Source organism: Artemia franciscana, chromosome 14, assembly GCF_032884065.1.
Source record: "Artemia franciscana chromosome 14, ASM3288406v1, whole genome shotgun sequence".
Taxonomy (NCBI): Eukaryota; Metazoa; Arthropoda; class Branchiopoda; order Anostraca; family Artemiidae; genus Artemia; species Artemia franciscana.
In genome coordinates, this window is record NC_088876.1 from 8,276,964 (window position 1) to 8,293,576 (window position 16,613).

The 16,613-nt window shown below is 33.5% G+C and overlaps 1 protein-coding gene across 1 annotated transcript in view; it reads left to right on the plus strand.

The window, feature by feature from the left end:
• The window catches only part of LOC136035277 (trithorax group protein osa-like), a gene marked incomplete in the record, with an annotated part of 231,052 nt that overhangs the window by 85,660 nt on the left and 128,779 nt on the right, over positions 1 to 16,613 (plus strand). The window contains 2 exon segments of the mRNA XM_065716958.1: positions 4,180 to 4,369; positions 15,272 to 15,455. Coding sequence (XP_065573030.1) covers positions 4,180 to 4,369; positions 15,272 to 15,455 — 374 coding nt within the window.

Below are 16,613 nucleotides of genomic sequence, written 5' to 3' on the forward strand. Positions count from 1 at the left end.
TTAATCCTGTTTCGTAAATTTCATTGTTTTGGATTGCCGGGAAACTCAAATGATTAAGAAGATTAAAATTCTAGGGGACGATTAAAAATTTACTGACGAATAGAAAAAAGAGGGGAAATTACCCCTTTTGAAAATTTACTTTACTGTGAAGATGTAGGTTTAAAATATCAGGTTAAACGAAATATCCGAACAGATACTTTTCTTGAACCATTCAACTCAGGATCAAGAAAACGAGGGGGTGAGGTTAGGACCCCCCTGTCATGGACATGGAACCTGTACATGGAGTTTTAACATTGATATTTGCATATCAGTGGTGCTAATTGTGTGTGTGGGGGGGAGAGGGGGTCGGCACTTGGAATCCCCCCATTCTTAGATTTTTAAATACTTGTTTTATTGTTGTCATTGAAAAACATTCTTTCTTGTATTTTCATTTGAAAAATATCCCTCTCCCCTTTATTTTCAAAACATATTTTGCCCCCCCCCCCCGCCCAACATCTTCATGAATTGTTACCACTGTTCCAAATTAATACCTCCGAAGTTGAATAATCATATACTCTGTTAAAGTTCGATGCAGTTCAAAATCAAAAATTATTTTTGGCAAAAAAAAAGAAAAGAAAATAAGATTAACCTTAGGATTATCGTTCTTGCTCCATTGCTTGTGATTTCCGAAAAATCACTGGGTGTCTCTTTTTATGTTCGAAACTCCGTCCAAATCCCGCTGTCTTTTATATACTGTTAATTTTAAATAAGATTGAATCTCAGCGACTTGTAATAGACACAGAACCAAAAGAATTAGTCAAAACGTAGATTGAAAAGAGCGAGCTTCGACGCAGATCAAAATTGGACGTAGGCTACGTTACGGTGATCTAGTGTATGACTACTTTCATGATAATTTTTTTTCAGCTTCTATTTGTGCATCCTTGAGGGTTAAAGTTTAAGTTGAATAAGCGTTCATTAAATCAGTCTTCTATCAGTTACTTGTACTAACGTCATAGTAACTGAATTAGTAACTTCATAGTAACTAAACCTAGTAGTAACATCAAGGTCAGATTATCGATAGTTCTGTTTTGCAAGGACCGTGTTTTGGCTCAGAATTCCAGAGAAGCAGGTTTAACTTACTTTATTTTTCTTTTTTGGCAAAGTTCAGTGGAGAGTCGTGCAAATAATTTTGTTGTATTTATTCTTCTTTTTTATTTCTGAAAGGCTTAGACAAATTCCGTCCTTGGAAAGGTGCATCCTCTTTTAGGGTGAGGGGAGTTAAACTAGTGAAAAGCCTTTTCATCTACTTTAGCGTAAAAGTAGCCCAAATAAGTATTTTTATGATTCTCAACATATCGAGAAGACGAGACAGGAGCACTGTAAGCCCTCTTGATCGTGTTTAGCCATCTTATTTTCTTTTTTTTTGACTGCACTAAAATTTGTTTCAGTTTTTCTTTTTTTTTGCTTCTGGATCATTAACACTTTCATATTATTCTAAGAGACATTGTGATTTTATATTCATTAAGCAATCTTTTCTTAATTATTAGGTTTCTAAAAATATCCTTTAAAAATAAATACATTGTTTTTTTTGTTTTAATGTTTTATTTTACATCAAGGAAATATCGCATATTTAATATTTGAAGCAAAAATAATGAAAAACAAGAATTGGACCGCGAGTCTGTTACAGAGAGGCAATCAACATGAGTTCAAATGTGGATAAGGAGGGAAGAAGATCAGGGTTGCTAAATAAAGTTAGGAGGACTCACTCCTAACTATAATGGTTTTCATACTTTTTTTTAGCTTAAAAGGTAATGTTCTGCTTGATATTTGCTGTTGTTTATTTTGATTGCTTGGATCCTTAACTTAACTGTAGTTGACTTCATCAAATGCTTAGATAAAGTTTTGTCTCCATTTTATCCAAATGTGTTGAAAGGAATATAAGAGGTCCAAGTAACTAGTCGTGAACTATAGCTGACTTCACTGTAGTCAAGTCAAGCACCGTACCCTAGCAGCGAAAAAAAAAGAATGTTGAAAACACTCTTAGTCACACAAGATAATTCTTCTTCTTCCTCTACTTGATTTTACCCTTCTTTCTTTTTCTTGTAAATTTCTGTCCAATTTTTATACGAAATGAGTAGTTTTCTGGGTCATTCTCAGAAAGTGGAAAGCTGCTTGTTTGGTAAATGTGTACTGGTTTGCTTCGAATAAATTAAGTTTGAGCACATTAATGAATGTGAAGAAATGCAAATGAAACAAGATTTCTGCGAAGGGGGTATTTTAGATGTGAATCAGAGAAAAATGTCTTTCTGGTTGCTTATCCCAACAACATAGAGGTGCAAATTTAAATTTTCTACTATAGAAAAACCACATCAGTAGCTTGCAAAATTGTTTAATGACACATGTGACATAACATTTTATTTTGGTGCATTTGTGGTGTCGATTGAGGAGAAGTCGGAACTCATCAATAACTACGCAGAATTTATTAAACAATAATAAAGTTAATAAACCAAACTTTTTTATTATATCTTCGAGGAATAGTTCCGAGCGCATGAAGAACAATAAATCAGAATTTACTCCCAGCTCTTTTTACGGGTATAAGAATTGTAGTTGTAAACAACTACACTATTTACAACTAAAAACATATGCTACATCACAGGATTAAAAAAAAAACCTAGGAGGATGTGACAATCTAAAGAAGACAATTCCTCATCTGTGCAAATTTAAGGATATAGAGGCAGAAGATCAACCTTGTAATAAGAAACATCTGCAGAAATTGACCTTGAAGGGGTCCTAAATTTCAAATAGAGCACAAATTGAAAAAAAAAGAACACAGACAACAAGAAACCATTGGAAAAATCACGAAAATCATGCAATTTTAAAAGAAGGACGGGCATTAATATACCTTGCTCCCACACTCGGTGCATGATTGCTTATAACTATTAGTAGTGAAATTTCTCTAAGGAAGCAGAAGCAAAACGGATTTATCATCCTTCAAAACAGCACACAAAATTCCATGTAGGTTCTAACTCATATAGATAAACTAATAATTAAAACTAGCAATCAAACGAGTTACAAAATATGTAAGAAATGAGATATCTTAGTCTCTTGTAAGCATAGTATTTTTAAATCGCAGTATCATAAGTTCCATAACAACCCATTGAACAATAATAGTTAAAATACCCTGACAAACAAATTACAATATGCAAGTCTATAAAAACAGCTAACTTAAAACATTAACATATCTGCTTACGCTCTCTTCCTATGTAATAATAATAATAATTTCTACACTTGAAACATCAGGGGGACAAATTCATTCTGTTGAGTAGTAGGAAGCCCATTCTTGTGCAAACGAATGTTAAAAGTTAGATTCAAGATGTAATTTTGACTATAGAGGTAATTTTGAACTCTACCCCCCCTCCCAATGTGCAAATATACCTTGAATGGGTATGTAGCGGTTGGGTGAAGTGAATTTGCGTCAAAAGCGATTGTTATTTTTGGAAAGAGCATGTTAGGGTATCAATTGGTATGTTCACTTTATTCTTAGGCCAATAATACGAACTGCTCAATATTTGTCCATTTTTCATTGACATTTTCAAGTAGCTCCAATATTATTGGCCCTGGGTTCATTTCTGATACTGTCATTTACCTAACTCAACTGCTTTCCATGATATCAAGAACTATCTAAACTACAACTTTAGACTGTTTTCCTAGTTTACCCTTTTATCTCATTTTGATAGTATGGGTCTCTAACAAAGCAAATTCTTGGACCTGTGAACCTTCTGAGTATTTATGACCTTATAGGTGGAAATTTGTACGTCTTGATTTCGTATCGTCTGACGCTAAAATTATCTGGGAGTATGAATTTAGTTTTATCAGTTCAAATGTCTTTATCAGTCACAATTTACGTGTGGTGTCAGAAAGGACTAAATTCCACTAATGTAAAGAAAAACGAAGAAAATGTAGAATTGGCGAAAAGCATCTCGGGCAAGGCCTCGCCAAAGTACCTATGGTTTAGACAAATTTTCCTGTAATTTTACAAATTAATTTGTAGAATGTGTCTCTCTTCCTTTTTAATAAATATTTTCGCTTTCGAAATTTATCCGCACAGTATGTGGAAACTTATCCGTGCTTTCCTGACGCTCTTGTTACATGTAAGCTTTTGCTGTAATACTGCCCTTCTTCTAATTTTTTTTTTTTTAGAGGATACATACAAATCAGAAAGTCTTGAAGATCCCTATAGCTTCGTTGAAGAGGATGGTATGATTCCACGGCCTATGAATGGATGCTATCCTCCGCCTTACAATCATCCAGAGATGTCACCCCATCTGCATAATTTAATCCAAGGCCCCAAAAAGAGAGGCAGGAAAAAAAAGATACCCGAATTAATAAGGTAGGTTTTTTTTCTTTGTGGATTAAAGTTGTAAAGATTTTTGCATCCATGAAGATTCTATGACTTGAAATGGGATCGGGACCAGAACTAAACTAAAGAATCGATATTAGAGTCTGCAAAAATGGACAAAACTTAACTCCAGTTTTTCATGGGCTTAAATCCTTTGCTGCTGCCATCTTCCTTTTTTTCTTTTTCATTTCTGGCTTCAAGTATACTATATGTGTATGTATGCAGAAGAAGGTTGGATTGATTCGTGACGGCCAAAAACGGACTCTAATTAGTTCGATAAACTAGCAGCTTACAGGGCATGTTGACAGAACCGAGTAGACTTCTATGATGGCAGAACATTTTGTAGTTTCGCTGTACCGATACGGTTCTAGCGTGCCGCTAGAACCGTAACCGTATCTGTTTTGATATCTGTTTGCTTTAATTTAATTTTTTTTAGTTATTTGTTTTTAAGCTGTTTGGTGTCATATTTTTAAGCCTATTTTCAGCGGATTTTCACCCGCGTTTCTCTTTCTTTTTTGTATTTTGTGACCACATTTTTTCGGTACTTGTGTATTATACGCCACTCACTCAAGTTTACGCTGTGTAAAACTCCAGAACAGATCGGTTTCTTCGTTAGTTTCTTTCAGCTTAGCGTGAGACAAGACAGAGACAAGTGACAGTATAGATGGGAATTATATAGTTTACGCTATATATTTGCACATTAGGGGGTGGGGGTAAAGTATTGGGACAGGTTGAAGTTACAAAACAATTCTTACTTCATAATGTTTCTAAAGTAACCAAGAAACTAAGGAAGGAACCGGTTTATTCTCGAGCTTTATACAGCGTTAACTTGGGTGAGTGGCGTATAATACACATGTACCTTAATTTTTTGATTTTATTAAAAGACAGATGTTTTTTAGGTTTTTGTGGCCTTTTAATTTATGGTCCTTTAATTTTTTAGTTTTAACTTATTTTTCGACAAATAAGGCTATGTAGGTTTCCGCTTATTCAATTTAAACTATTAGATTTAATTTTCATCCCCTTGCTGCTTTACGATAAAAAGTTTTGTCCTAAATTGGAGCAGAACTTTCCAGCAATGGTTCAACAATCACATATTAAAAAAAAAAATTATGTTTCTCATCTAAACTATTTGACTCATCTGACCTTTCTTATTTAGCAAATTAATATCAGTTCTCCTACCTAAAGTTTAACATTTATAAATCTCATTCTTTTGATATTTATCTGCCAACGTTTATTTTTTATTGGGGAAGGGTGTGGGATATTGCAGAGTTAGTCTACTTGATTTATCTCTCTGGGAACGAAAAGGATAATCGTTTGGTTTTCCAGACCATTTTATAAATAACTAATGATGGGATACTCTAGTTCTCTTTCTTTTCCCAGCTAGGGAAGAGCCTTTTCCTTTCTAGGAACTTTCCAGGTGTAATTGTTTATATTAAGATACTTTTTGTATAAAGTTTATCATTTCTCCTGTCGAATTAGAGTAAAGGTATGAATTCTTGGGGGTCCCAACTTTGAACAGACTTTCACACTTAAAAAGTTCTTTGATCCTAGGCAAACGTAAACATCTATAAAACCATGATATCATCGTCTAAAATCATCACAATCATCAGCTAAAATCGTCACAATCATCACATGAAAATTATTCAAAAAGTAAAACATGGAATGGAGATAGAGATTCTAGCTCTGACCGATCGTGATTCCCTATTTAGGAAAAGTTTCTGTATTTTTGTATAAATTATTTCAAGGGAGCCATGACGGTATCCAGGGGAGATTCCCCTCCCTCAAATTATTGTCCGATTCGTACAAGAGTAAGAAAAATCCATGCTGTACATGTCCACTGGAAGTTTTTTGACCCCCTTCCCTTTGAACAAAAATTCTGGATACGGGATATAAACCCTGGAATGGAGCTTATATCAAAAAGGGGCTCCTCAAGTATCCTTTGACTTTCTTGGTACGATTGAGGTGATGATGTGTTTTTTGGCCAGTTCTATCCCTAGACATTCGTTGTTTCCTCTTGAAATTACTTACTCTGATTAGCCATTTTGATAAAAATTCTTGCTTTGAATAAATTATTGTTAAGTTAGTTAGCTTGGTTTTATTTTGCAAGGGAAAATACTTTCCCCTTTCTGAAATTTCCCAGGTGCAATGTTGGGACTTTTTGACGTTAGCCAGCCTTTCACACTTAAACAGGTTCTTTCACACTAGAGATACGTAAAAATCTATAAAAACATAGTTATCATCTAAAATGACCACAATCATCGTATTTAAACTATTTAAAAGCTAAAAACGTGGAATGAAGGTGGAGATTGAAGCTGTGATCAATTGTAGAAGTCTCTACATGAAATTTTTATGTATTTATTCTCAAAATTCATTAATGTATTAAAAAGGGGTCTTCGAACTGCCCCTTGTTTCTCATGGTGTGAGCGAGGTGAGGATATATTTTTTGACCTGTTCTATTCCTAGACATTTGTTGATTCCTCTTGACATTACTTTTTGATTTTGTCTCACAAGGAAAAAAACTCCCCCCTTTCTGATCAGCTCTGATCAGCTATTCAGTCTGATCAGCTGATTCAGTCTGATCAGTCTGATCAGCTATTCTGATAAAAATTATTTTTATAAATAAGTTGTTGTGAGGTATTTTAGTTCTTTTGATTTCGTCTCACAAGGAAAAAAACTTCCCCCTTTCTAATTTTTACTAGATGCAATTGTTCACATTAAAATCCTTTTGTGTCCATTTTTTTTCCTCCAGAGATAAAATCATATATATGATAAAGGAAACTTATAGGCATCCTAGATGCGTTCACACCCCTTTAAGAGTCTTCTGGGTGGGGATCTTTGATACCGTGACAGATAATGAGACAAATGCAAAATTCTAAATCTAATTTAAGAGCAACAATTAATTTGCCATTATTTTGATCTAAGAACGTTCTTCTGTTGCATTCTGAAGAAAGTCAAATGTGCAAAAAAAGCAAGAAAAACCCCCATCAAAACAACAATTATCAAGTTATAAAAAAATACAATTTTACCACCTGTGAAAATCTTTGATGGTCATAAAAGACGGTTTTATCCCCGTTTGAACCTGTTTAAATTAAAAAAAAAATAAAAAAAATTGAAAAACGGCCCCACTAATTGATTAACCCAAAATACTAAGGTGAAGGAAATAAACATTACAGCCAAGGCTTTGAGGCTTTGGCTTTAAACCACCTCCCCCGAAATGTTTGTCCAACTCTTAAAATGTGATAAAATGTATAAAAACTCATTAGATGTGCTTTTGAAGTTTTTGTATATTTTTTTTTTATTTTTTAGTGGTCTTTGATGTGTACTGTATCTTGTGTCCTTACCATGTTTCATGGTTGCAGCAATATCTACAATCTAGTAATGAATGAACCTCGATCTAATGTAACAAAATATTTAAAATCATATAAAAAAATGTCTTGTGAGAAAAAAATTGCTATATGTAGACGATTCAGGAATGGTGACTATTATTTCAAGAAAAAATTGCTATATGTAGACGATTCAGGAATGGTGACTATTATTTCGACAAGTCATAATAGTAAAATGTTTTTCTAAAAACAAAGTCATGGGAATTTGAAAAACAGCCTGAAACCCAAGTTCGCATCCATGATTTTCGTTCGAGGGGGGAGGGTTTGCAAAAAACTTAGAAAACGCATAAACAATTTATTTATATGCATTTTTGTTACGTTTTTACTAGTTGGAAAACAAATTTCAGGGGGAGGGCTCAAACCTGGTCCCTCCCCCACTTTATACGACCTTGCTGAAACCCTTTGAAAATGACGTTGGATCAAAGGAAAGTACATAATTGGAATTGCCGTTGCCGAAAACCCTATATAGGAGACTTGCAGTCCCCTACCTTAATTAAGAAGGAAATAACTTTTTTTGCATAAGTTGTACTGATATGTGCAATTTTTTTTCACTGCTAGCAGGGCACTGTAACATCATAGAGAGCTTTTTAAGGGCTTGTTTGAAATAAAATTGATATAGCTAGTGCGTTTTGTAAGTACTAAAAACATTTTACTATTATAAAATGTAATTGTTGACAAAACTGCATCTTCATATGCAAGATGATATTCATATTGAAGAGCAATGTGCAATTAAGAAAGTCGAAAGAGGGTTTTTGTAGTGGGAGAGAATAGATGTATAGAAAAAATAGATGTGTAGGTAGATAGATATATAGAAAGGGAAAGATGGGCGGGAGAATCCTGTAATAGATTAATTAGAAGTCAACAATACCGCTGTTCTCATGAAGCTTGATCTTGATGGCACTAAAGCTATAAAAAATAAAGGCACAAGATCGGCTAGCTCAAGCTTTGCAGATTGTTTACAAGCACTGATACAGGTGAAATTGTTTCAAAGGATGTAAATAAAACTGGGATCCTGCTAAAATTGCTTGAAATACTTCGAGGTGCAAAAGTTATGCTCATGTCAAATATCAATTCTGAGAAGGGTTGTTAATGGTACAATTGGAACTACAACAGAAATAATTTGTCCGAATTATGGCAGAGCACAAATACGCAAGAATGATGTACCGGGTGATCGCTTAGATTTTGGAAAGGATGGAATTCACCTAATAGAACCGGAATCTGTTTTATTTCTTTCAAAAAGAAATTATGGGCCGTTTAGAGACGACTAGTCATGTTAAGTCTCTACTGGGCCTGTTCAGTGAAATTCAAGGACGTATAGTGGATCCAACGGTTGTCTGTCTAGGTAAGGACCTTTTTGCAAAAGGTCAAGCTTGTGTCTAATTGAGCAGATTACGATCATTAAAAGGATTGTGGATTGAAGAACTGGACTGTAACAAGCTTACGGGAAAAACAGCTTGCAATGAAGATATAATTAAAGAAATGCTGAAAATGCAAAATAGAAACAAGCAAGCAACGCTCTAGATCCCCGACAATTTGGTTGAAAATGTTAGGACAGTTTAGCTATATTTCAGTGTTCCTCTAGCGACGACAGAGAAAAAACAAAGAATTTAAGTCATGAAAAAACCTTTTCCAGAAGGTCAGCAATGCGAAAAATGAAGTTCAATCTCGTATTCTAGGGCTATATTGAGAAAAAGGTTAAGATAGTTGGCACATGTTTGTGGATAAATAATGATAGGTAGCCCTAGATCGTCCTTGTCGGGCAACTGTCTTAAGGCCGTCGCCACCGAATGGGATGGAAGGATGTCATAAGGAAAGGTTTATGGGAAGTGAGAACTCCTTTGTGATGTTTGAATTGACTGGTTTAAAGGAGGAGCATGAGTAATTGTGTTGACCTTGGGCGGTCTGATGCTGCAGTGAATTTTGTTTTTAGTAGTGGTAGTAGTAGTAGTGGTAGTAGCACTAGTTGTAGGACTCCTATGTTTAAAGCTTCGTTTTTTAGATTTTTGACAAGGGGATGCTTCATTTATAGACCGTTACTGCTAGTTGTTTGATTTAAAGGCTCTCTTAAATGTAAAAAGCGTTATGACTCTTTCCTTTGACCCCCCTTTTTTTACGTGCTTTTTCATCTAATTGCTTTTTCATATCAAAATATTTACCTTTTCATGGTTTAAATTGTCCTTTGATATTAATAAATCCTCGAATATGGTGTAAACATGTAAGTGACTACTGTAGTCATTGCAATCCTTAGTTAACAAATCATTAGAAAAATAAAATCCACAGGACCTTGTGACAGCGCTCTGGGTAAAACCGTGCCTATCGGTTAAAGGTCATCCGGTTCAAATCCCGCGTGTCGCAAGGAATTTTCTTAAATATCATGTAACTTAAATAATTTTTCTTTATTATTCTTTTTATTTTATTCATTTTTCTAAATATTTGATTTGTAAGGTGCTATTCTCATATAAATAAAAAAAAAAACAAGTTTTGCTTGTGTACTTTTAATTAATGAAAAGAGTAACCTTATATTGGCATGCTTCAGAGAGCCATCTATAATGAGTGTGTCATACGACTGTGTAATCAAAGTAAGTCAAATTATTTGGGCAAATTAGATTTAAAAAGGTAAGTTTTGTAGTCTCATTTGCCTTTTTTTTTCTTTTTCTTTTTTAAATACTCCTTTCTCAGCTCAAATAACAGAGTTATGCATAAACGGTGGATAATTTGAAAGAGATACAAGCCCCTTATGCAAAGATAAAATATTAATCTTTAATTAGCTGTCTTATTTAGGTGGTTATTTTATCCATAGTGGAACGTTGGTTTGATATGTCATTGACGTCGATATACATATATGCAAGTAGTGTACTGTAGCATTGATTAGAAGAAGTAAAAATACTACCTCTCAGTATGGGGACAAGGCACCACAGATTTGATATTAACTTGAAACATTCGGGGAAGATCGCCTAGACCACGAGTAATACAAAGTTTTGTTAGGATTGGGGTAGGGTGTCACATAGGCCAAATATTTTTTTGTCTCTGATCAGTTTGAAACTTGCAGCCGCAATTTTATGCACAAAGAGAGCCCAGTGTATAAAAGAATAAGCCAAGGGCTTACGTTCCTTCCCTAAAAACTGGAAAGGACTATTTTTTCTGTAGTTTTAAAACTCAATGTATATATTTCAACTTTGAAAATTTGAAAACAAGTTTTTTTTAACCTCTAAAAAAATAACTTGGTACTTTTGCAAGTTTTCATTTTGGTTTGAAACATGCGAGGATCATTCCCTTGACTAAAAGGAGGCTAAGGTTTTCTAGGACAGGGGAGGGTGCTAGGGGGTCAAAGTTTTTACCTCTGGTCAGTTTGAAACTTGCAGCCGTAATTTTATGGCACAAAGAGAGCCCAGTGTATAAAAAATAAGCCATGTGCTTACCCGCCTCCGCTAAAAAATTGGAAAGGACAGTTTTTTCTGTAACTTCAAAATGTTTCATGTTTCATCTTTGAAAAAAAGTTTTTAACCTTAAAAAAAAGAAGGTTTGTACCTTAGCAAGTTTTCGTTTTGGTTTGAAACATACGAGGATCATTCCCTTGATTAAAAGGATGTTAAACTTTTGTGGGATAAGGGAGGGTGTTAGGTGGTCAAAGTTTTTGCCTCTTATCAGTTTGAAACCTGCAGCCGTAATTCTGTGGCACAAAGAGAGCCTAGTGTACAAAAAAAATATAAGCTGAGGGAAATACGCCCATTCAATTCAAAATGTGGGCTCGGAAAGGGGTAAGAAAACTTTTACCAGTCAACTTACTTTATCTGTTAGTCCAAGATTCTTGGCGTAAAAGGGGTCCTAATCAAAATTATAGGCTGTACTGGGGATTGACGTCAATCGGGAGAGGGGGGGTAGTGTTGGAAATACCACCCCCTAGAATGTCGCCCAGCCCTCTTTGCACTTCAGAATTTTTTTTCCTTTGTATTGTCGTTGAAAAAAAACCTTTGTTTTTGTATTTTTGTAATTATTTATTAGGAATAATGTTGTCTTTCGTTGAGAAGCGAAACTTCAGGCGAACTTTGAGTGAGAAATCTATCAAATCAGGCAATAATTTCACCGAATGAGTCAGTGATGAATAATGAAACTTTCTGATTTTCTTCTTTTCATCGTGGCAAAGTTTGTGTATTAAGCGTAATTGATGTACAGGGTTTAATATATTGAGATGAAAAAAAATTTTCTCGAAATGCTCAAGGGTGGAAAATTCTTTCCATGAAAAATCCGACTTCATGGAAAATGTTGCCCACATATAAAATTGAGTAATTGCAAAGAAAGTATGACAAATAAAAATAATCAAGAAAAAAAAGGACTCAAATATATTCAAATATAGGCAGAATATGTGCTATAATATCCTATTGTATTTATTTTTACTTTTTTGTTTCTTCTTTCGAGTTTCTGTGATTTTTTTCCCTGATTAATTTTAAACTTATAACCGTAAGTACTTGGGCCAGGGGAACCAATGTAAAAAAATATTCAAAGGATTCGTCCCTTCTTCAGTGAAGGGAGCCCCAAAAACGGCCCAATTTATTCGATTCACCTGAATCTTCTATGAAACCTCTCAAAATGCATCTCGAAAAAATGCTAAAAAACTTTTCCACCCACTTCAAATAGAATAGGAACTTTGGAGGGGGCTAATTAGATTGAAAATTGCAAATTTCTAGTGCCCTTGTTAAACCTTGAAAGCTATTCGATGGCAATCAGCCTCCCAAAGGTTCATTTTCTGCTATCCGGTCCTCCTCTAACCCCTGTGATATCGAGTCAAAATTTTGAGATATCTATTTTTTTTTTCGAAGTTTTGAAATGTCTAAGAAATTTGCCTTTTGAGTTGATATCACTCCCACAATCCCAGTGTTATTATTTATCTTACCCTCCTATGTGTGAAAACCCAACCTCCCGGAATATGAAAATAAATATTATAGTAAATATGTGTGAAAATATATGTAAATATATATGTAAATATATATAATGAATATATAATGATATATAATAATAAATATAATATATATACATACATATATATATATATATATATATATATATATATATATTTATATTATATATATATATATATATATATATATATATATGTATATATATACATATATATATGTATATATATATATATATATATATATATATATATATATATATATATATATATATATATATATATATTTAAATATATATATATATATGTATGTATATATATAATTATGTATATATATATGTATATATATATATATATATATATATATATATATATATATATATATATATATATATATATATATATATATATATATATATATATATATATATTATATATATATATATATATATATATATATATATATATATATATATATATATATATATATATATATATATATATATATATATATATATATATATATATATATATATATATATATATATATATATATATATATATATATATATATATATATATATATATATATATATATATATATATATATATATATATATATATATATATATATATATATATATATGTATATATTTACAACAAAAAATGAACAAATTTCTCCGGGTCGTCCCACGGTGACCCGTGGGTTATGGGTGGTTGATTCCTGTTCTACACCACGTATTGTGCTTACATTTTCGTATATACGTAGAATATACCAAAATTCCTCATTTTTTTCATTATTTTTATTTGTAAAACTTTCCCTGTTTTGTGCTCAGTTTTAAATTTTTGGGGAATTTTTCCAGTGGTATTTCTTTGGGGGAATAGACCAAGCACTTGATTTATTATCCTTGTTTTAGAGTCTCTTAAAGCGCGAAGGAGGTTTAACAAGATGGAAAATGAATTTGATAAATTTGATTTAAATATAAATTCTACTTCTTGTGTTTTTATATACGCATGGATTTTCTTTTAGGAGGGTGGTGGTTACAAATTCTAATATGCGCGCAAATTAGGTGAATCATGGAAATATATGTGCCTACTTTTGTGATTGTAACTCTGTTAATAATCTTTAGAGGTATGGTATCGAAGTAATATAAGAGTTACGTGCGGTTGAACGTGATGGTGAAACAATGGATATACAAGAAAAACTTTTAAATTACAAGAAGAATGCAAAACAATCCTGCTTTTCATGATATGCCATCTATATCATAATTCAGCAGAAAAAAGATGAGCATAAAAATGTCAAATTTTAACGAAGTTTTCTCCGCTCTAGATTAGTAGCATTGGCTCTTATCAGCCTTTGCCAGAACCAGGGTAAATGCTCTATTTATCTCCTAATTATAAAACCAACATCATACAGAAAGTCTCAAACCCTTACAGTAGCTGGAACTGAGAAAATTATGGATATTTATATTCAAAGACAAGAATCGTATGCTTTATTTCCTGGGTCGATGCATACACAAGCTTTCCTTTTCTGCGTGAGGGGGAAGGGGTTGTGAAAGTGTTAACAATCCTCTAAAATTGAGCCTACTATTTCTGATGGCAAAGGCTTTTTCGAAACAAACAGAATAATCATACTGGTTCCGTCTGTAAGCTTAGCATTCTATTTCTTACAGAAAATTTAATAATTGAAGCGCAGTACTTTTCAGAGAGTTTAATCTTCAAAGTCGTGTAATCATTAACAATAGGAAGGCGGTAGTCCCGCTAACCATACCAACCGTTAAAGGGGCTGGGCTATATGCCCAATCTGAAATTCAATAAAGCACTCACATGTTGGATGTTTTTTTTTTTGCTAAAAATAGTATTGGTTGTAGCATTATGCTTCTTGTCCGAATTTGCTATTTTGTCAGAGCAGTGCTTTGGAAGAAATATGTTCAAATGGGATGGTACATAATATTTGCTCCTTCAGCGTTTGTCTGAGACACTCATAAATATTTTACTTATCTTCTCCGTTCTCCTATGCTGACAAGGCATCGAACTGAATTTTTTTCACTAGTATTGTTGACTAATAAAGAATGGGTGTCGGTCCTCTAGAAGCATTGGGTCGCAGAGAACAACATTTTGAAGTGGAGGTTTATCAGAGTTTTACAGCACAGGGTAGGATATTACCCTTCCCTTCCAATTTAATAGTCACCTTTATTGTGTGAAACGAGGGCTCTGTCTGGTTTAGAACTGATGTCTAATGAAAAAATGATTTGTGTGATTCCCGAGCGGGAATACCTTATAGAGGAGGAGAGTAAAAGAATCCCTTTGAGATTCTACTGAAGAAATTTCTAAAAAAAAACTAAAAAAATAAGTGATAAAAAAAATACACTATTTGTATGTTTTGTCCTCTTCCCTAAGGGTCAGACCTCTATGCATCTGTGAGGAATTGGAAGATGGTGAATGTAATAAAAAAAAACCTTTTCACTTCCAGTCTTTTCGTGGACTTTTTTTTCGGGGTGGGACTAATGCTCACCCCATCCCCTCCTTGCTGTAGATATAACCGTAAATTCTACTTAACACCTTTCCTGCTCAGTTAAATTTTCCTTTATTTTTTAGTCCGGTTGATGAAATAGGAATGACTGTTGTTACTTCACAAGATCTCCCGGTGAAGCGAAAGTACACAAAGTCCGAAAATTACAAACAGCGGAGGAGACATGATAGATTTAATGGCATGTCCGAAGAAGAAGTGAAAATGAGAACCTTACCTGATCATTTATTACCTAACTTGGATATTGTTGTGGTGAGTTCTATTCCTAACTTATATTTTCTTTTTTTTTGCTTCAAATAAGGCAGAAAATTTGAAGTCGAAGTTGACCCTAATTTGCACAATTTACCGCTTTTCTTTCATCTAATTTACCGTTAAAGGACCTGGATTCTAAATTTTTTTGGCCTTTGACCTCTTGCCAGTGAACATACACTTACATTGAACTCATGCATCGTTACAAAATTGTATATTCTGTCGTTCCCATGCAATATCACCGTTGTGTACTTAACAATCATCCTAAATTTTAGTAGTTTCAGTCCGAATCGTAAACTACTTTGATTGAAGTATCAAAGGATTTCAAACTCTCACCATACGGCCAAGTACCGCCAGGTTGTTTTCACAATCTGGACCTTTTAAATTCTCTGATAAAAGATCTAGATACAAAGAATCTGAAGAACAAATAGTGCTTTTCATTGATGAAGATCTGTCAGAAAACGTGATATACCATTGCCAGTATATTCTTGCGTTGCCATTTCATGCCTACACGGTTTTACCAATAGTCGTCATACGTATGTAAGTAATTTTTCGTACGTAAAATTGGCCGGTTTGGTTTTTGTCCTAACAACCAATCAACGCCAGTGCATGAAGAGAAGCTTTTTTTTAGCCCTTTTTAGATTTTAGCCTTGCCACTTTAACATATTAAATTTTAGCCTTGCTACTATAACATTGATCAAACAGTTCGTGGTAACGAACTGTAGTAAGGAGCGACCCGGCTCAATAGTAACCGAAATTCTAAGAAATTTTGATGTCAATAGTTACATCAAAAGAATTGCATTTTCATGCTGATTTTAAATATATAAGTTTCATTAAGTTTAGACTTACCCATCAAAAGTTACGAGCCTGAGAAAATTTGCCTTATTTTAGATAATAGGGGCAAACACCCCTTAAAAATCATAGAATCTTAACGAAAATCACACCACCAGATTCAGCGTATCATAGAATCCTACAGTAGAAGTTTCAAGCTCCCATCTACAAAAATGTGGAATTTTACATTTTTTGCCACAAGACAGATCACGGATGCGTGTTTATTTGTTTGTCGTTTTTTTTTTCCCAGCGGTGATCGTATCCACCCAGTGGTCCTAGAATGCCGTGTGAGGGCTCATTCTAACGGAAATTAAAACTTCTAGTGCCCTT